This window comes from Pinus tabuliformis, chromosome 4_1, assembly GCF_031772625.1.
Source record: "Pinus tabuliformis cultivar Carrire ecotype Pingquan chromosome 4_1, CPIR1, whole genome shotgun sequence".
Taxonomy (NCBI): Eukaryota; Viridiplantae; Streptophyta; class Pinopsida; order Pinales; family Pinaceae; genus Pinus; species Pinus tabuliformis.
This window is the reverse complement of record NC_142303.1, coordinates 884,560,254-884,582,040: the sequence shown is the minus strand read 5'-3', so window position 1 is coordinate 884,582,040 and position 21,787 is coordinate 884,560,254. Positions and strand designations below refer to the sequence as shown.

Sequence of the window (21,787 nt, the reverse complement as noted above, 5' to 3'; positions counted from 1 at the left end):
TTTTAAAGATTTTAAACATAATTTTAAAGATTTTCATTCATGTTTCCAAACACACAGCATTATAATATAGATGGAAGACAACATATGATCAAAGTAGGCTCATGAACCAATCCATTATATCAAAATGGTACCCAATGGCAATACATAGTCAACTGTCATACATGATCGAAGACTCAAAACAAAAAACACATAACCAAGGAGGCTAGAAATGGCCTCTACAACAAAAGTAAACTGTGACGGTGACCAGACTCCAGTACTAGTACTACAGTACTACTGGGCCACTGGCTAGTAGCTACTGTCAGAGGAGCCAAGATCACGTCGATCAATCTCTGGATCATCATCATCAGAGTCAGACAGGGGGCCCCATAGCTTCTCCTCATCATCATCATCCCCAACTGCAACTGTAGAAGTGGTACCACTAGCAGGCTGTGCAACTGCAACAGATGCAAGCTGAGATAGAGTAGATATGCGGCTGCGCTTCTGTCATGGCTGAGCAGAGGAAGCACCTACAACTGGAGTCCCTGCTGGCTGTGAGACTGAGGCTGGTGGATTGGGATCTGCATTCAACTGAATAGGCTGAAGTTGAACAGCATGTTCAAGTTCAACTGATGTCTCCAGATCTAAATCTAAATCAAGATCCTCATCAGGATCAAACTCTGCTGGACAACTCTCCACTACCCAATCTGATGTTGGATCAATGTCTTCCAACACAATGGGATCTGAATCCGGTCTTTTGTTCAGCAAATGGTTTCGTCTGAGCTGGAGGTTGTATTGGACAAAAACTAGATCATTTAACCGTTTTTTATCCAAACGGTTTCTCTTCTTTGTGTGAATCCTCTCAAAGACAGCCCAATTGCGCTCACACCCAGATGCACTGCAAGTTTGACTCAAAATACGAATCGCAAACCTTTGCAATTCAGGACAATGGCCACCAAAGGCCTCCCACCATTGTGCTGCAAAAAACATAGGAGTGTAATGAGTTAGCTCAACAAAATTACAAATTATATCTAACTTTCAAATTATAAACGATTTAACAAGCTTTAAAAAGAAGTAAAACTATTAAGAATTTGAAAATTGAAATTTTTGTTTACCTGGCTCATCTGCTTCTCTTGCAATCTTTGCTAGGTTCTTCCCAAAGGTACCTGTTGCATTGCTGAAGATATTGGCATGTCGGTGTATCTCCAGCTGATCAGACTCCAATGGGATCATGCGTTCAATGCAATCAACCAGTCCATCTCTGACCTCCCCCGTCAAAGCTCCTGACTCCTTAGCTTTATAATGATACCGTGGGTTCAAAAAATACCCAGCTGCATGTATAGGGCGATGGAGTTGATTGTTCCATCTTTCATCAATGATTACCCAAATGGGCCCATACTTTGCCACTCTATCCTTGTATACCGTCTTTATTTGCTCCTTTGCTTGATCCATAGCCTCATAAATGAAGCCCATAGCCAACCTTTCCCCATCCACCAACCGCAACACCTTAACTAGTGGCTCAGCAAGCTTCACAATCTCTGTTGCCTTTCTCCAAAAAGTTTCTTCATGGACTTTCCTTTTCAATTCTTTGCCTTCTGGTTTGTTAGACCAATTGCTTTGATTCCATTCATCACTGGAAAACATCTTTTGCAAGTTTCTATGTTGGGAAAGCATAGATTGCAATGTCAAAAAATGTGTAGCAAATCTAGTGATGGCAGGCCTAATAATATCCTTGCCCCCAGTGTGTTTCCTCATGAGGCTCAAAACCAATGTATGATTGTAGATAAATTTTGTTATGCTTTTGGCATGATCTATAGTGTTTTTGACCCAATCTAATTTTCCAATATCCTCAAGCATGAGGTCTATGCAATGTGCAGCGCATGGGGTCCAAAATATGGTCTTGTGTTTTTCCTCTAACAGTTTACCAGCAAGAACATAGTTAGAGGCATTATCTGTGATGATTTGAACAACATTAGCCACCCCCACCTCCTCAACAACCTGATCCAATAGCTGAAACAACAAGTGGCCATCTTTTATCTTATTAGATGCATCAACTGATTTTAAAAACATGGTTCCCTGTGGGCAGAAGACAAGAAAGTTTATGATGGTACGGTTTCTTTGATCAGTCCATCCATCTGACATGATGGTACACCCTGTTCTTGCCCATGAGTCCCTAAACTCTTGCAAATACTCATTAATGGATTGAATTTCTTTCTGCAAACGAAACCCCCTTAGCTCATGCATAGTAGGGCCTTTGAAGCCTTTTCCAGCAGCATGTATGGCATCAAACATAGGCTCATAATATGGTGAACGAGCAGCATTAAAGGGGATATCAGCATCATACCACCATCTAGCTATGTAATCACAAGCAGTCTCCCTCAATTCTTTCTTCCAATGGTCATCTAAAGTGGGCTGCATTTGAGTTTTACTAACTTCAGGGCCATGTGCATCTGATGGAGAGGAGGGAGTGAAATAACTTTTGATAGTCACATCACCCTTTTTCAAATTCATTCTACCCTTTCCCTTATCTTGAACAGAAGCAAAAGAGGGAGGAACATATCGAAAAGGGTTGGATGCCTCAGTTTGAGGGATAGAGGAAGAACCCTCAAAATCATAGTGGGGGTTGGTAGCCATCATTTTTTGTATCTCCCTCTTCCTCCCAATTTCAGCCTGTATGTCTTTTTGCCTAGCCTTATCTTCTTTAAATTTCTCAAAGCTGGCCAACAAATTCTTTCTAATCTCCCCAATTTCTGGTGAGGTATATGGGGTAATTTGGCCTCTAATCCCTGCGAAGTGTTGTTTCAGCCTATTAATGCCCCCAGGACCTTCCTTAATTTTCCTATGGCAAAATTTGCATTGCATTTGACTATCAACCATTTCAACATATGCCCAAGCAGGATCTCTTGCTCTAGGTGCCATTTTTTGACTAGGAAATGAAAGCAAACAATCTGAAAATGACAAAAAAAAAAACATTGATTCAATGTTCATTTATTTGACAAAAAACACTCTCTAAGCTTTCTAGATATGCACCTAAAATTACTAAGCAAAAACAGATTTATAGAGGTGGAAAAAAAATACCTCCAGGCACAAACTGCCTCCTCAAGCTTGCTCCAAGAATCAGCTCCTCAATGCTGCTCCAAATGGCTGCCCAAGAAGCTCCTCACTCCAGCTACAATGCTCCTCCAGGACTCCTCACTGCTGCTCCAAAACAAGCTCAAGAACTGCTCACTAACTCTCAAAGAAGACTCTCACTCAAATGCATAAGACTGTTGTGAGCGAATGAGAGCACTTGGGTGTGTTAAATAGGGTTTGGGAGGGGGAAATGGACCCCAAAAATCATTTAGCATATTGGTATAACAGTTTGACATCCAAAACAAACATTAAACATTTTAAAAATCCCAAAAAAATTATTTTTTTATTGTTGTTTACGTGTGGAGGGCCGTCCCTTTGTGACTCGGCCGAGTCATATCGGAAACGGCCAGGTTGGCCGAGTCATGGGTGACTCGGCCAACCGGACCGTCTCCTAGGCTGGGTCACTCTACCACATTTCGACTCGGATCAAGCCAGCCGTTTCGGTTTCAAAACGGCCGTTTCTTAAAACAGGTTTTAAACTTATGTTCAGGATCAGCCCTAGACTTCTTTGATTTGAGTGTTTTCTATTTTTAACTCTCTGTAGGTCAACTCAGCAAGTAATTACAGCACCCCAACACCTATAACTATATGTGTGTGTGTGTGTGTGTGATGTTATAACATCTTCAAATGCTGGACACATATTCATTCATTTGTCTGCAATTTAGGCCAAATTGCTAAGGGAGCTGGTGGTATTACTGGTCAAGGTAAGCATGCTCCCTGTTTATACCCTTGTTTACATATCATACCTACAGGTGCCTTTACTCCTACAAGTCTGAAACAAAGTTTTGAGGCCTGCAGTATACACACATGTATACCTAGTCTAAGAAATCACTCCTTCAACTGTAGGACCTCTACACACCCAAGGCTAAGCGCTTTCATCTTCTGCAGCAGGCTTTTTTTCATTGATGATGCTTAGCCACTCTGTAATCACACACGTCCCTGAACAGATCGCCATCAAGGACATAATCCTTACAACCACAGACAACTGACTGCACATCATCTATCCTCTTTTATCAGCTCATGCAACAGATTTCCCAAGTGGAAGCTTCTTTTTGGCAACAAAAACAGTACCAAGTCTTTCTTGAGGCTAACTCGTTTCAAAACATGACCATTTTGATGTCAAAGAATGACATGTAGGGGCATTGTTCGACGGTTTGAAATCTTCAATCACATCAGCAAGAGAAATATAACGAACCTTATCCAGAGTCCAAAGTGTTGTGTTATAGCATTCAAAACAACTATTTCCTTCTCTTTCAATCATTCTAATACATTATACCATGATTGTAAACTCTTCCACAAATGCAGACTTCTATGTATCTACAGCAGCCAAGTGTGAGGATGCAACTGCTGTTATCCACCTGATCTTGCATAGGTATGTGTGATCTCAATTAAGTCTATTCATACAACATGTTAGGGTCTTATAATTTATAGGATCAAATGATCATTGAATAATTGCTTTCAGTATTTCAAATTGTAAATAATATTGCTCACTGCAAATGATTTCCAAAAAAGATAGAAAAATGAAAAGAGGGTATAAATACAAAAAATAGAAAGAAAAGAAATGATAAATGAACTCCACAAAAAAAATGAATAAATGTGAAAGTGATGCTAGTTTTAGTGCCACTACTAGTCTTCTGGCTTTGTGTGCAGTTTGTCTAAATGCCACAATCTCTTTCTGCTTGAAACATACAGTTTAATTATGTTCAAGCAAGTTTCAATTTATGTTAATTCGATTAGAGTGAATAACTTAGCCAAACAGTGTAAATTTGGCTAAGATTAGATAGGTAGAATAGGTGAATAAAGTTAATCCAACAGTTTAATCCGGATTAGTGCAGTTGAGTAGATTAGTTTAGAGTTTGAAATAAATATTCTTAGTTTGTTAAGAATAAAAAATAGACAGGGTTTGCACCTTTAAAGGCACCCTTATTTGCTTTGAAATTTCATTAGAATAGGAAATAATGGATTTTTGATGTAATTGGTAAAGTGGTTATTTGTCCAAAGTATTGGACTTTGGTTTAAAAGGCATGTGCCCGAAATATTTCATGGGGCCGACCGGTGTTAAACCCTGCCCATCTCATCATACCCGATCACCCCTCACTCAAATTTGACGACCGGTAAGTGTTTTCAGACACCCCCCCCGCAATGATACTCTTTAACGGCAGGGAGGGTCCGAAAAGTTGTTTCCCGCCCCCCTACATGTCACCACCTTACAATTTTGGACCCCCCCCTCGCATACCATATACCACCTACCTCCCTTCTGAAAGCAATTTCACCTCCCACCGCAACCCGCCAACTGTCATCTCCGCGTCCTTTCTTAACTGCCAATCCAATCATGCCACGTGTCCCTCCTTCCATCATTCTCGCCAACGGTCCCGCGCCATTCACCCGCCTATCATCATTTTCCACGTTCTTTCTGTTTACCCGCGCCATTCACCCGCATATCATCATTTGCCACGTCCACGACCGTTGCACCCACCTTTATTGTTCTTTCCATTTGCCCGCGCCATTCACCGACCTATCATCATTTGCCACATCCGCGACCGTTGCACCCACTTTTACTGTTCTTTCCATTTACCCGCGCCATTACTGAGATTAATGCAATATCACGACTGTTAATCTAATGGTTAGCCTGATTTGCGGCCTATAAAAACTGAATTTTCATCCACGATTACACCTTTTCTTCTTCACCTTATCAACATTGCTCCCGCCTCCTGTTCGTGCTGATATCCCAATTGCCATTAATGTCCATTGCTTGTCTCTGATCAGTTTACAAAGGTGCTGCCACCGAAGGTTCCCCTGAATTATTGAAACTCACTGCCAATTCCTTCTGTCACATCCTTCCCCGTTCATCCTGCTACTACAATGGCTCCCAAAGTCGCCACTATAGTCAATCCCATGCTCACTCCCCCTGTGGATTTAGACCACATTCCGCTTGCTGACAGAGACTACAAGATAGCCAAAACACAGTGTGAATTCGATCTCTTCGAATTACGCTGTTGGTTTCAGGATAATTACCTCGATCAATCCGATGAAATCAATCTCTGGCAGTCCAAACTTCCTCTGTTTGTTTTCCCCCAATCCTATCACTTTCCCGAATTCTTCCTAAAATGCCATGCCTCTTACCTTCCAAGTAAGAGGGCTATTATTTCCCCCAATGGTGAAATCCTCTTCACCATTACATCTGAGAGCATAAATCAAATGTTGCAAGTCCCCTACAGTGATTCCCTTACCCCTTTTTCCCTTGAAGCTCTCAGAGAAATCTATCAGAAGTTAACCTTCCCCCAGAGAGCTAGAATTTTTGAAGTTTTCCTCCCTGAAGACTCTCAACTCCCTAAGAAAAACCCCCTTATCCTCTTTTATGTTCCCTCAAAGGACCAGACAGATTATCTCTATCTTGTCATCCATTCTTGGTTACTATTCAGATGAATGGGTAGATGAGCCTATTCTAGGCTTTCTATCCACCCTTTCTTCAGAAGAAGGACTATCAGTCACCTTTGACTATGGTCACTTCTTAGCAAATGTAATTCATGAACAATTCCTTCAGTTTCTAACTAAAGGAATGTTCATATATTCTTCTATTCTCATGTACATGTTCATTTTCTTTCAAACAGATAAGTTTCCCTTTGCAGTGCAGAAGCTTGATCAACAAGGAGAGCCGCAGTCTATTGTCTTCTGGACCTCCTTAATCAGAAGACAATCACAAGAATTCAACTTCACAGACTTCATCAATCAATTTGTGTATCCAGCAACTTGTTTGCTGAGTGGCCAGCAGATTCCAAGGATAAGTGAGGACATTCAGAAAATTTTACAACTCAATGAACAGGTGAAAATAAGGGACTGGTACCTTTACCAGTCATTCACATAAATTAGAGTTTATGGTTCAGAGCTGCCACCATACAAGCTGCCCAAGTATCTTCCAATGAGAATATTTGCCTTGGAGTATATCAAGAAAATAATTCATTCAGACAACATTCATTTCATGGCAGCCAAGAAGAAATCTCAGTTCCGAATCAAAACACAAATAGGACCTTTCATCTGCAATAGTAGAGCAGCAGGAGAGGAAGCAGACCTCCTACTAAAACAAATGAATTTCCCTCTCAGTTTCACTTGGTCCTATGACCCCTTTGGGGTAATTTCCAAGTTAAGAGTGGAACAAAAAGCAACACCCTATGTGCATACTCAAAGGCCAGAAATAGAGAAGTATATGAACTAGCACACTTGGGTAGAGAATACATTGCAGGAGGTCGAAGAGCAGGTACTTTCCAGGACAACTTCAGAGACTCCCATACCCAGAGAAAAGATAGATAAGAGACCGAGAGACGATGACTCTCCATCAGTTACAGAAGTCTCAACCAAAGAGTTCAAAATATATGCAAAGAAGATTAAAACGAGCTCTAAAATAGACTTCCCACACACACAGGGCACTATTGTACTCTCAGGCTTTCAGACTTTTAAGTTGGATAGTGGTACCACAGAGTCTCCATCATCCTCGGCTACTAAAGATATTCCAACTACTATACCTCAGACACCAAAGTTATCTACTGAGCAGAGGCAGCTGGATATTTTCCAGAAATATAAAGAGATTAAACAGAGGAATGAAGCCATTCATGACAATATTTCTACTCAATTCAGGAAGCAGTCTTCCTCCAACCAACACAAGCTTATTTCAGCATATGATACAGAGAAGGGAAGAATACATATGGCATTTTTGCAAGCCTAGGTCCCTCAACCAAAGTTAGCATCAAATTTCAAACAAACTTTTTAATTTGAGGCAATGTCCATCATTTGGATGAAATAGATATGCACAAGCAAGCTGGAGAAATGGTATACTCTACTTTCACACAAACTGCTATCACTACATCCAAACTACAGCTTACTTTGAACAATGTGCAATCTCAGCATAAACTGGAGAAAGTGTCTCTCTTGCCAAGGATACCATAATTAAATACTTGGAGGAAATGGTGATCAAAGCAAGCTTTGATCCAGATAATTCAAAATCCATGGAGGAGATAATCAAGAAGAAAAATGTTGACATAGCAGGCTGCAGCACTAAAGAAGCAATTGAAGTTGTGTTAAGTTATGGTATGTTCTATGCTTATAACAGTTTACTTCTTTTTCTTATTATATTCCACCGATTAGCAATCACATGTACATAAAGTAAAGTGCAGATAGAACATTAACCGATCGACAGAAAACAAGCCAAGACAAGAGACACAAGATGTGGCAGCTAGCCAGGGACAAACCCCACAATGTGTGGGGAAACCCTTTGATCAAATCTTCTTTTATCTTCAATAATTCAGCAGAGAGAAATAGTACAATAAATCTGATTCATATCAGCAGTAGCAAACCCTAGATCAGCAGCATCAGCATTAGCGGCTTCATTATCAAACTAGGGCAGACGATATCTCACAAACCGACCGTCAGATTGACTTCATTCCACCACCAAAAGTTTCGGCTTCCAGAGGAGGTTCAGATGAACCTACAGCGCAGTTCAGATGAGGAGATCTTCTAGGCCACGCAAGTCAATCTTTACTTCTGCAGTTGCAGCTTCAGTTTCAGCAGTTCCGGCTTCAAACTAGGGCAGTCGATATCTTGCAAACCATTCGTCGGATTGACTTCATTCCACCACCAAAAGTTTCGGCTTCCAGAGGAGGTTCAGATGAACCTACAACGCAGTTCAGATGAGGAGATCTTCTAGGCCACGTAAGTCAATCTTTACTTCTGCAGTTGCAGCTTTAGTTTCAGCAGTTTCCGGCTTCAAACTAGGGCAGTCGATATCTTGCAAACCGTGCGTCAGATTGACTTCATTCCACCACCAAAAGTTGCGGCTTTCAAAGGAGGTTCAGATGAACCTACAGCGCAGTTCCAAAGAGGAGATCTTCTAGGCCACGCAAGTCAGTCTTTACTTCTGCAGTTGCAGCTTCAAATTCAACAGCTTCCGGCTTCACATGTGTGAGAGAGAGAGACCCATTTCAGCGCAGTAGAGAAGAGACTCATATCTGCGCAGTAGAGAGAGAGAGATGTGATGAGATGAGTGAGTCCAAATGAGGAAAAGTCCTCTTATATTTATACACAACGTTGGTGGGTGAATAGATGCGACTGTTGGGCTTCTGAGCCTACATGAGTTGTAGGTCGGCTTGATAATAATTCCATAATCAAAATAAATTCATATCTCCATGAATACTTATCGGAATTGGATGATCTTTATATCAATTCTACACCTCTCGACGAGAGGAATCTAATAAAAATATTATTAGCCATGAATAAGATGACTCACATGAAGTTTTGCACTGGTTTCCAATTTTAACACTCCCTCTCAACCATGGAGAACTTCATCTGCAATCTGTCTATTGGTCGTTACTATTCATCCATCAAATGCACTACCTTGTACAGCCTGACCCTTGCCCTGCTCTACTCTATTTTGCCTGTTCTGCTTTGTCTTGTTCTGCCCTGCACTGATCTGTACTGTTTTGTTCTGTTCTGCTCTGCTCTTGCATTGTTCTGTTTTACTCTGCTTTTGTCCGAATTATGAAGAAGAAGAAATGATCGAGGATGTATCATACTGACTCAAAGTTAGTCTCAGAGTATGTACCACTGGTCCCAGACCAGTCTCAACCAACCCAAAGTCAGCATCATAGTGAGTACAACTCCAATGGTCCCAGACCAATATCATCCTCCACTGACTCAAAGTCAGTCTCAGAGTATGTACCACTGATCCCAGACCAGTCTCAACCAACCCGAAGTCAGTGTCATAGTATGGTACAACTCCTACCACTGGTCCTAGACCAGTATCATTGATCCTAGATCAATGGAGGTCATCCTAGCGTAGGGAGTACGGTAGTTACAACGATGCGTCCATCGGTACTACTATGGTCCCTAACTTCATTTTCCTGCTCATTGATCAGATGAGAGGTACTTCCCATGAGTCCCAGACTGCATGGGTAGGATGCCTCGACAGGAGAACTAATCAATCCTGTCCTCACAGGAGAACACATCAATCCTGCTACAATTGCCATGGAGAACACATCAATCCAGGCTGCCATGGAGAACACATCAATCCAGGCCTCACAGGAGAACTAATCATCCTGCTACACAGGAGAGCGAATCATCCTGTTCCACAAGAGAGTGAATCATCTTGTCCCACAAGAGAGCGAATCATCTTGTTCCAGTGTGCACCACCAGGGGAGGGTGAGTCACCCTGTGGTCATATGTTGCTCCAGTAGGAACCGCAAGCCCTCAGAGCTCCCAGAGCTCAATGTATGCAACATGCAGGACCCTTGTACAAGGGTTTCTTGCCGACTCCAAGTCGTTTGGGAAAATCACAGATTAGATCTTTCCTCGGGGCTTTGACAAGGTGTATCAACCTGTACATCATCTTAATGTGATGGAGCTTCCTTGCTCATCGACTTACCATATCCCAGATGATGTCTATCTGCTGGAGCAATTGACGAATACGGGATTCCTCAATAATCGAATCCCACCTCTGGTTGTTACAGAGAATCACAGTGGTATCCAATGTAAATCCAAACAGCTCACTGAAGAGCATTAGCAACCAAACTGCCTCACACGAGGTTATGCTAGCAACAATATATCCTGCTTCGGCGGTGCTCAAAGCCACCGACTTCTGCTTCCTGCTCATCCAGGATATCGAAGAAGATCCCAAGGTGAAACAATACCCAAAAGTGCTCTTACGGTCCACCACACTGCCTGCCCAATCAACATCAGTATATCCAAGTACTCTCACATCTCCGGCAGTGTATCTTAATCCATGAGAGATTGTATCCTGAAGACATCTCAAAAGATTCTTGGCATCAATCCAGTGAGGCTCAACCAAATATGAGCTCACAATGCTAACTGCAAAACATATGTTCGGACGGAGGTTCACCAAGAACATCAATGCGAATGAGTTTTTGAAACTCAGAGGCATTTCCCAAGTCTGGTCCGACATCACTACCATATAACTTCTAAAAGTTAAGATCCTCGAGGTAGTCACAGGCTTGCAGTCCATCATACCGAATCTTTCCAATATATTTACCACATATTTTCCTTGAGATAGGAAAATTTCCCTTGGCTTCTGCCACACTTCAAGTCCTTGGTCCTTCATTTCAAATTCAAAAGCCATCTCCCTCTAACATTTGTGAATGAGAGGGTTTGCAACTGTTAGAAATAGGTCATCCACATACAACACCAGTATGAGAGGCTTGTCATCTTCAACCTTAAAGTAAAGGTTAGGATCAGCTTCACTCCTAGTGAATCCCAGCTTCATCAAGTAGCTATTGATCCTCTCATACCATGCTCGGGGTGCTTGCTTCAGCCCATAGAGAGCCTTCTTCAACCTGCATACATGAGATTTTCAATCATAAATCTCAAATCCTTCAGGTTGCTCCACATAGACCTCTTCTTTGATAGAACCATGCAAGAACGCGGTCTTAACATCCATCTGATGTAGGTTCCATCCTTGTGAAGCCACAAGGGCTATGATCAAGCAGATTGTCGTATATCTGGCAACAGGTGCAAATATCATAGTCTATACCTTCCTTCTGGGATAAACCATGAGCAACAAAATGAACCTTATACTTTTCCATACTTCCGTTTGCTGCATGCTTTATCTTGTAAAGACATTTTGAAGTAACAATTGTCTTGTCCAGGGTCTGGGAACTACTTCCCAGACATCATTCTCCATAATAGACTCATATTCTATGTTCATAGCATCCTTCCATAGTTAATGCTTAATGACATATGAGAATGATGAAGGTTCATTTTGTATGATCGTGCTCATGATGGTTAGGTATCCCTGATACCTGTTAAGTTTCTTACTTTGATGGAAGGTTCCTCAGGGTGCAGCATGTCCTTCAGCATCATCAAGTATCCCCCTAATCCATGAAGGCCTCTTCCTAGAGGAGGAAGGCTCATGTGGATGAGGATCAATCAGATTCATGGGTTCTTCTACATCAGGCATTGATTCATCATCCTTTTCTTTCGGTTCCCTGGTGTCGGCTTCTTGAGAGCTACTCAAAGTCAGCAGATTGTCCACCTTGTTGAGAGCCATATCTTTGTCAAAGGTGACATCATGACTAATCACGACTTACCTTTGACCGGTGGTGAACATTTCTTTAGGAATTTAGGAACCCAATGCTTGATGAAGGCATCGATTTTGTACATATATGGCGGTGATTGTAGTTTCAGCCCATAGAAACTTTGGAAGTCTTTGATCATGTAGCATGGCCCGGACAGCTTCCATCATCATGTGGCTCTTCCTTCCCATCACACCATTCTGCTCAGGAGTATGTGGTGTAGTAGTCTCCCTCTTAATGCCAACCTCAGGTATGCCTGAGTAAACCAATTGTAATATATCAGAGGTCTTGCTTTGGCTTGAGGGGAATGGTCCCCTTTTGAGATTTCCTTTGGCACATCCCGGACATACACCTTCTTTCTCTACTTGGAATTCGGGCATCCATGTTACCATCTGTCTTAAATCGGGTAGAGCTTTGTAATGAAGGTGGGCAAACCTCCGATGCCAAAGTTCGGACTAAAGAGATGTGTCACAAGACATGACACCTAGCGGACTTCCATCGACCTGATATAATGAATCAACACTAAACCCAAGAGTAAAGGCATCTTTAACATTATTTTTCCATATACATACCTTGCCATTGCTGAAGGTTACCTTGTAGCCTCTGTCTTCCATTGCCGAGATGGACACTAGGTTCCTTTTGAGGTCAAGTGCATTTAATACATCCTGGACTTTCTAGCCTTCTTGAATAGTTGTCCTCTTCCTCGATCCCCAGCTCTCCTCTTACCTTTGCTGTTGAATTTGTCATTCCTTTGATTTGCCATCAGAGGGATTTTGATCATTGTCCCGATGTGAGTCCTTTCTATCAAGGCATTCCCTTGCATAGTGACCTACTTTATCGCAGATGTAACATCATCCTTTTCTTCCACCCTTAGGTCCAGCCTTTCCTTTTGATTTAGACCCAGAATTATTTCTTTTCTTAGCATGAGAAGAAAAAGCAGCAGGAGGACCTTTAGGCATGGGCATTTCTTGCACTTCTTCCCTTGTTTCTTCTTGAATGCATCTCGCCATTAATTCCTCGAAACCAGGAATTACATTATAGTTCAAAAGAGTAGTCTTGAACACGTACCATTCGGATGGTAATCCTCCAAGAGTTGTGAGTGCCATTTCTCTGTCAGTAATGGTTTCCCCAATAGATAGGAGATCGTTCTTGATCTCGGTGATTCTTAAGAAGTATGCTTGCATACTTTCATCCTTACACTTCTTGATTTACCTCAGCTTATTTCTAAGAAACAAAACTTGATTTGCATCATTAACTTTAAATAAACTCACCAGTCTGTCGTAGATTTCCTTGGAGGTGTCTAGATCAGAGATGTAGGCCACCAAGTGCTTGTCGATAGAGTCCCGGATGATCTTCTTTGTTTTGACTTCTCCATTTTTCCACTTGTTCCAGGCAGCAGCAGATGCATTTGATGAAGGCTCAACAATATTGCCTCTTACATGGTCCAGCACTCCTTGATCTTCAAGGGTTAGATCGATAGACATCTTCCATCCGTGATAGTCAGCTTTCTCACGGAGCTTGTCTTCGGCAGGAAAGAGTGTTGAGGACCCCATAGTTCTTTTAGGATAGCCTTGCCAATCTTCTCTTCAATGATTGCTCTTGCTCTTGCTCGGCCTTTGTCTTCACCTCAGCTCTGATACCATGTTAAGTTATGGTATGTTCTATGCTTATAACAGTTTACTTCTTTTTCTTATTATATTCCACCGATTAGCAATCACATGTACATAAAGTAAAGCGCAGATAGAACATTAAACGATCGACAGAAAACAAGCCAAGACAAGAGACACAAGATGTGGCGGCTAGCCAGGGACAAACCCCACAATGTGTGGGGAAACCCTTTGATCAAATCTTCTTTTATCTTCAATAATTCAGCAGAGAGAAATAGTACAATAAATTTGATTCATATCAGCAGTAGCAAACCCTAGATCAGCAGCATCAGCATTAGCGGCTTCATTATCAAACTAGGGCAGACGATATCTCACAAACCGACCGTCGGATTGACTTCATTCCACCACCAAAAGTTTCGGCTTCCAGAGGAGGTTCAGATGAACCTACAGCGCAGTTTAGATGAGGAGATCTTCTAGGCCACGCAAGTCAATCTTTACTTCTGCAGTTGCAGCTTCAGTTTCAACAGTTTCCGGCTTCAAACTAGGGCAGTCGATATCTTGCAAACCGTTCGTCGGATTGACTTCATTCCACCACCAAAAGTTTCGGCTTCCAGAGGAGGTTCAGATGAACCTACAGCGCAGTTCAGATGAGGAGATCTTCTAGGCCACGCAAGTCAATCTTTACTTGTACAGTTGCAGCTTCAGTTTCAGCAGTTTCCGGCTTCAAACTAGGGCAGTCGATATCTTGCAAACCGTTCGTCGGATTGACTTCATTCCACCACCAAAAGTTGCGGCTTTCAAAGGAGGTTCAGATGAACCTACAGCGCAGTTCCAAAGAGGAGATCTTCTAGGCCACGCAAGTCAGTCTTTACTTCTGCAGTTGCAGCTTCAAATTCAACAGCTTCCGGCTTCACATGTGTGAGAGAGAGAGACCCATTTCAGTGCAGTAGAGAAGAGACTCATATCTGCGCAGTAGAGAGAGAGAGAGAGAGATGCGATGAGATGAGTGAGTCCAAATGAGGAAAAGTCCTCTTATATTTATACACAACGTTGGTGGGTGAATAGATGCGACTGTTGGGCTTCTGAGCCTACATGAGTTGTAGGTCGGCTTGATAATAATTCCATAATCAAAATAAATTCATATCTCCATGAATACTTATCGGAATTGGATGATCTTTTTATATCAATCCTACACCTCTCGACGAGAGGAATCTAATAAAAATATTATTAGCCATGAATAAGATGACCCACATGAAGTTTTGCCCTGGTTGCCAATTTTAACAAGTTGCCTGCAACAGAAGATCCCCAAGCCAAGGAACTTGGCGAGACAGAGCTACAAAAAGAAGAGATGATGAAGCTTCTAATGGAACAGAGTGCACAGATCAAAGAGATGGAGGCAGAGATTGACAAGCCGATAAAAGAAAAGGAACAAAGTTCACAACTAGCAGTGGTTCCTCTTGATGCAGTTCCCATTGCATCTCTACTTCAAACAGGTATCCCTACAGCAGCGACGACAACAAGAACATCATCTTCTACAATGCTTCCCACATCAGTTGCTTGAAACAGATCAAAGAGATGGAGGCAGAGATTGACAAGCCGATAAAAGAAAAGGAACAAAGTTCACAACTAGCAGTGGTTCCTCTTGATGCAGTTCCCATTGCATCTCTACTTCAAACAGGTATCCCTACAGCAGCCACGACAACAGGAACATCATCTTCTACAGTGCTTCCCACATCAGTTGCAAATGATTCAGTTAAGTTGGCTGAATCCATGGAAAACATGTCTATCCAAGGAGAAGAGATAAAGAAGCTGAGGCAGGAGGTGAAAGTCCTACAGGAACAGAGAACAAGATTTGAAAATGCCCTCCTGACAGAAACACAGAAGTCCCAAACATTGTCCCAGAGATTGCAAAAGATGGAAAAAGACTGTGCCATGGGTAATACATTGGCACAGGTAAAAGAGAATATCTGGAAACGAATCAATGAAGACATGATAGACATTTGGCCTTCAATCCAAATTATTTTTGAGCAACAAGAGCTGATTGAACAGTTCAATGAAGCCATCGAGTAGGTCAGAAAGCAGTTGGGAGATAAAACCAGCAAAGCCATTGAGTTCATCAAATTCCTTAACTCCAAAAACAGACAGGAATTAGAAAAGTTGGAAATTGAAGATAGAACAGAAACGATTTTGGAAGTCAGGAAAGTGTTGACTAAAAGAAATCTAATGAGACAGCTTGAAGAGAATTGTCAGATTATGGACACTAGGGTACATAAATTATTCACCAAGCTAGAGCCCCTCTACAAGAAAGGACTTCCAAACTTGTTAATTATTAATGATAAGTTGAGCACGTGGTCGGATTACAGTGAGAAAATTATGACCAAGGCAAGAGACAGTTCGAAGGTTGCAACTGGAAGATTCAGTATGACAGGAAAGGCATTCCTGGAAGCATTGGCATACGATCTCGACATTCAGTATGCAATTAAAAGTCTATTCATCACCAAGCCAACATTTGCCAAATACACTGAAGTCGATGAAGTGTACAGAAAGTTGTTGAAGATGACTATCCCGAGTGAACAACGTTGGGATAAACTTTGTGAGTTACTGGAGTAAAAAGTAGTTTTGGGTGCACAATTCAGAGTCACAACACATGCAAAATTTGAGCGCCAGACAGCCAATTGTTCCACCAATTTAGTGCCACCACTTCAGACAGTTCAAATTTCCCTGATATCATTGTAATAATTTATATTGATTCAGTTTGATTATTTTTAGATACATCCTAGTCATTCAGACAGGATATTTTTTTGTAAATTAACTATAAATACTTCATCTTCAGAAGTATCAAGGGTTGGTTCTTGTACAAAGAACACTAATGTATATTGTTGAAGCATCAGCAGATTTACCAGTAATACAGAAGCTCTTTCACAGGATTCTTGTGTCAAGTTGTTGGTGAAGTGCATCTATCGTCTTATGTGTTTATATTTCTTTGTTTATAGTACATATTTGTTTCAAATCTGAATTATTCAATAGATAAGTAAAAGGCGGAATTTGTTTAAATCTACACTCTGCACCCGGCTACAAATAATCTCAATGTTTTCTTCTGATCTTTAAATATAGAATTCAAGTAACAATGCTCTATATTTAAAGTGAATCTTAATCTGTTCTTCCTTCTCCATTTCATAAACTAAAAGAATCCATTCGGTTTGGCTACCCTGCCCTGTGAGATCTATCTATAGACACTGCAGTCAATCTGTATTTTATGTAACAAACTCCATAGCCCAATGGTAATCTAGTTATCAACCAACCATTCAAATACAAATCAAACCTCAAACTTCATAGCTAGCCTAATATTCAATCCAACAAAGTTAAATCTTATAGAGAGAGCCCTCTCTGAAGCTGGCAGGGCTAGATCCCAGCTTTCAAAGTTGGTTTGTGGTTACCTTTGTGATTTTCTTCTGCAACCTCAGCAAATTACAAAGTGCTAATACAACAAATTCCCTGCATCAATGACAGGTTGCCAGAGCTGTACAAAGCAGATCCAGGACCAGGAGGGGTTATGTACTATCAATTGTTAATGTTTAAAGCTCGGATAGGTGCTTCTGCATAGGCTAAGTGTCAAGCATGCAAAAGATGTCCAAAATTCTCTTTATGCACTTCCTCATGAGGAGTGAGTGATAAATATGATATATTTCCTGAAGCCAACTTAGGCAAAACTCATCGATTAATTTAATTGATTAATGTTAGCTATTGGGCTAAGTTTCTAAGGATAAATAATTTAATTATTTAAGTGAATTAGATCAAATTTTAATCGTTGATCTAAGTGGGTGAGGAATTAATCCTAGGCATCTATCAATTTCAAGATTGGGGGTTAGGGATTTAGCTCAAGATGAAATTATAAAAGAAGCCTAAGAAAGAGGATGAAGACACACAATCAATACATTTGAGTAAGAGACATGCATCAGTGAAATTACAGGATTGCTGGAGTGAGAGACTCAAGAAGACTGAAGAGATCAGAGAAAATTGCAGCTGAAATTCACCAAGGCGCAGAAGATCAGCAGGTTGGCCACACAAGTGAGAGTCTGAGTTCTTCAGGGAAGCCGATAACAGCCAAATAGCAGCCAGGAAGGCCACACCTGCAAGTTATGGAGCGAGAGGGCCACTTGTGTGAAGGGCCAAGAAATCCAGCGCAGCACACATAAGGGGTGAGAGGGTCCTGGACGGCCACATATGTGGATGATCAGCTAGCTGCGGGAAATTCTGAGGAGCAATTCGACCAAGTTTATCACTGTAATTTTTTGTGTATTCTCTGAGTGTCAATTTCCATGTTAAGGGGGCCCTAATTTTCCTGAGTTAATTAAAGTGAAGGAGAATTTGTTGGGCATAATTTTCTGCTGTTTTTGTGGCCGATTTTCTGTTTTATTTCTGCTGCAAATTTTATTTGTGGAGTTAATATACCAGTGTATTTATTTTCAGCAGTTTCAGAAAAAGAGTTTACTAGTTCAAATAATTTCTGGGTATAAAATAATTGTTAAGAAAAATAAATCAGACTTAGTATTAAAAACTAACATCAATTGCCCCCAAACACATGCCATTTTGCAGTGCAACTCCACATGCAACTCATAGTGGTTGCAGCCCCATAATTCGATCACCTTCAGTACCTTTTGGAGCTATTTATGATTGCAATTACTTTCCACCTAAAAGAACTCCAGAAATCCTAGAAGTACCCACATCTGGGCGATAACCTTCATAAACTTCTTCTAATGGAAATTGAGTGGTATGGTTCGTCAATCACGTAAAAAATTATCATTGTCCTGTTGACCTAGCCTCCAGGGTGTCATTTCGTGAATGCTCAATGAACAAAATCACTAAAGGTGCTTTTGCACCAGCTGGGTGAGCAACATGATTACTTTGGCTCTTTGAAACGATGCCTTCATTTTTCTAATATGGGATTCAAGCCCCATAGCAGTTTTCAACCTCCTGCTAGTGACTACTTTGGCTCATCATGAAGATAACCTCATGTTTCTAATATGAGATTCAAATTTCAAACCCCATAGCAATTTTCTACATCCTGTTAGTGCTATAATATAAAAATATCACTTTAGGTTCTTGTTTAAGGAAGGATTTGTGTACAGTAATGTGAAAGTACCTTTGAACGATGAACCTTTTCTGCAAACACCAAGGGTAATCTTGAGGCAACCTGCAGAAGTAATAATAAATGAACTTATAACTAAGAGATAAAAAGTTGAAAAATATTGCTGTAAAAAGTTTGTGCTTCCAGTGTGGCATCTTAGCAAACTTCATAACTCCTGAAGGCACTTTAGTGGCTACCCATATCAGTAAATGCAATTGTTGAAGTTCATAATATTACAACAGGACACTCATTTAAAAGCCTAACTAATTTAAGAACCACCAAATCACCATGAATTTTGAGCAACAAAGTTTTCTATCCAATATGAAGGATGCAAATGTATGGTGCAGTATTACAAAAAGAAGTACAGAAATAGTGAGGATGGCATTCAGCTTACCCGAGGCTCTGTCCGCTTCTCAGGAAGATCTTCTTCAGCTCCTACAGCATCATCAATGTCAACTTCTGCCTTCTTATCATCATCTGCACAACCCGAAACTTTATATCCACCTAAGGCACATGACAGTGTTTTAGCACATAAACAAATTATACAGAAAATTGTAGACAGTAATTTACCTTCATCTTGATCTTCATTTTTAATTTTCAGCATGGAGGGGTCAGCTCCATTGGCTTCCTTGCCGTCCTTTCCAACATTTGTGCTGGCCTCAACTCCAGACGTAAGTATAGAACCCTTGTTTCCAGTTTTCTTAGCTGAAACCTTCTTTGCAGTTGTTTTGGGCTTTTCTTCCTCCACTTCAATCTCTGGATCTGTATCATTTCCCTTTTTCCTCACCTTCCTAACTTTTGACTTTTGTGGAGTCTTTTCTGGAGTGTCTTCTTCACTATCAGTTAGAAGGACTGTCTGCCGTCCCTTTGCAGAACCTCCCAATTTTGACTTCTTTTTTGAACCAGTAGGCACTTCACGTGAAGGAGAACTAGAAGGGGAAGATGATGAAAGTGTTGTAATTGTCTGCAAAGGAGCCTGTATTCACAGCATGACCGGGAAGTCAACAGCTGATATCGTTTTAACCAGGAAAACTATACAACAGACAAAGCATAAACTGGTCTCAATCAATTTATTACATCTCCCATGTGGCAGAAAAACAGCCCTTAGTGAATGAAAAATAACTCCCAAAAAGAACACAATAGGCAAAGTTAAGCCCTTTTGGTAAAGAAAAAATTACACAACATTAAGAAAATAAGATGTTTTAAAATCCTTCAAGTAAACAAAAGCCCCTGCACAAACAAGTATATAGAAGTAACCTATTCACCCACACGGAAACCAGCAAAAAATCATATTGTCTGATGGTAATATATTCCATATTTTAATTAACCTCGTCATCAGACAGGATGGGCAGTTCTATTATTAATGCTATTGTTGTCACTGAGAAAATCTCTAAGATGTTAATCATTCAGCCTATCTTCTTTTACTTTGTTGAGATTCATCTTTGTTTAGCAGATCTTCTAGGAGCTATGTAACCTGGAAAGAGGAAAGGTGTACAAGTTTTAGAAACAGTACATGTTTCAGAAACAACAGTTCAAAATTTCAGGAAAGGGCAAAATGGCATATATCTAAAAGTGTAGATAGGAAAAAAAATTAATAAAAATCACGCAGCGAGCTGGAGACTATTCGCATGCACAGCAGCAGCCCTTGGTACAGCACTCCCTCCAATGCCATGGCCCCGGGAGGGGGCCCTGAGGCCCCTCCTCCACCGCCTCCTCCACCAGAGATCCTTGCGTTCAGGAAGCTGATCGGCGACAGTAGTAAACGCCAAGCAAGGGAAACTCAGCGAAAGTTTGTAAAGAAACTCGACAGCATCCCCACAGTCTCCCTGCCTGTTGAAGATTCTTGCAGATCTGCTTTGAACTTAGCTGAAAGAGGGTTCATCGATCAATTTACAGGGATTTGGCCTTCCCCCAAGGCTGTCCAGGCGTGGGTACAAAGAAACTGGTGACCACTAGTAAAAGGAAGGCATCAGAAGCTTCCTGGTTGTTAAGGGCCTTTTTGTCTTTGTTTTTGATTCAGTAGAAGACAGAAATCTCATCTTTAGGAATGGACCATATTTCTGTATCTACTCATGGTCACCAAACTTCGATCCGACATAAGATGTGCCGTTAGCAGTTCCAGTGTGGGTGCGCCTCCCTCATCTTCCACTGCACTGCTAGAACCCGAAGTCACTAGAAACGATTGGTAACACCCTGGGAAAATACATAGACAGAGCAGAGAGAAGGGATCAGTATTCATGTGCAAGAATATGTGTCGAAGTCGACTTGGAAATAGGGTTACCTTAAGCCATAAAGTTAACAATAAAAAACTGGTCTTATATCCAAGAGTTAGACTACGAGCAGCTATCATTCAAATGCAGAAATTGCCATGATTATGGGCATTTCGCAAGATACTACAAAAAAAAAAAGGAGGAAGATCTAGAGAAGTCGAAAGGAGATAAAACAGTCCAGGCCAAGGTGAGTAGCAGGAATAAAGGGAAAGAGGTACCAATGGAGTCAGGAACCCCTTTAACAGAAATGGTCGAAACAGAAGGAAGAGGAAACAGCCAAAGGCAACGGCCTCAATAAACCCATTCGAAACCCTTAGCACTTCAATCGAAATTCCAGAAACAAAGACAGAGGAGATTGAACGACAAGTCACCTCACTTGAAGCAAAAAATAAGAACATAGAAGTAACCCAACTTGACTCCCCGCAAGAACCTCCTCCTCACCCACATATGCAGAAATGACAAGGAAAAAACCCCCGGAAACCTCTGGGTCATCGGAAGACGAGACATTCGAGAGACCCTCTAAAAGAGTTGGAAGGAAATCTCATAAGGAAGCCAAGGAAGAAGAGGCGGAGAGGCAAAAAATGCAAGGCAACCAATCCA

The 21,787-nt window shown here is 41.2% G+C and overlaps 1 protein-coding gene across 2 annotated transcripts in view; it reads right to left on the bottom strand.

Moving 5' to 3' along the window:
* Positions 1-21,787, bottom strand: part of BIN4 (double-stranded DNA binding protein) — a 320,378-nt gene that overhangs the window by 269,029 nt on the left and 29,562 nt on the right. For both annotated transcript variants that reach the window (XM_089420488.1, XM_089420489.1), the window contains exons 3-5: positions 19,488-19,893; positions 19,312-19,394; positions 18,933-18,983 (exon numbers count right to left, since the gene is read on the bottom strand). In XM_089420488.1, coding sequence (XP_089276614.1) covers positions 18,933-18,983; positions 19,312-19,394; positions 19,488-19,893 — 540 coding nt within the window. The remainder of the gene's footprint in view (positions 1-18,932; positions 18,984-19,311; positions 19,395-19,487; positions 19,894-21,787) is intronic.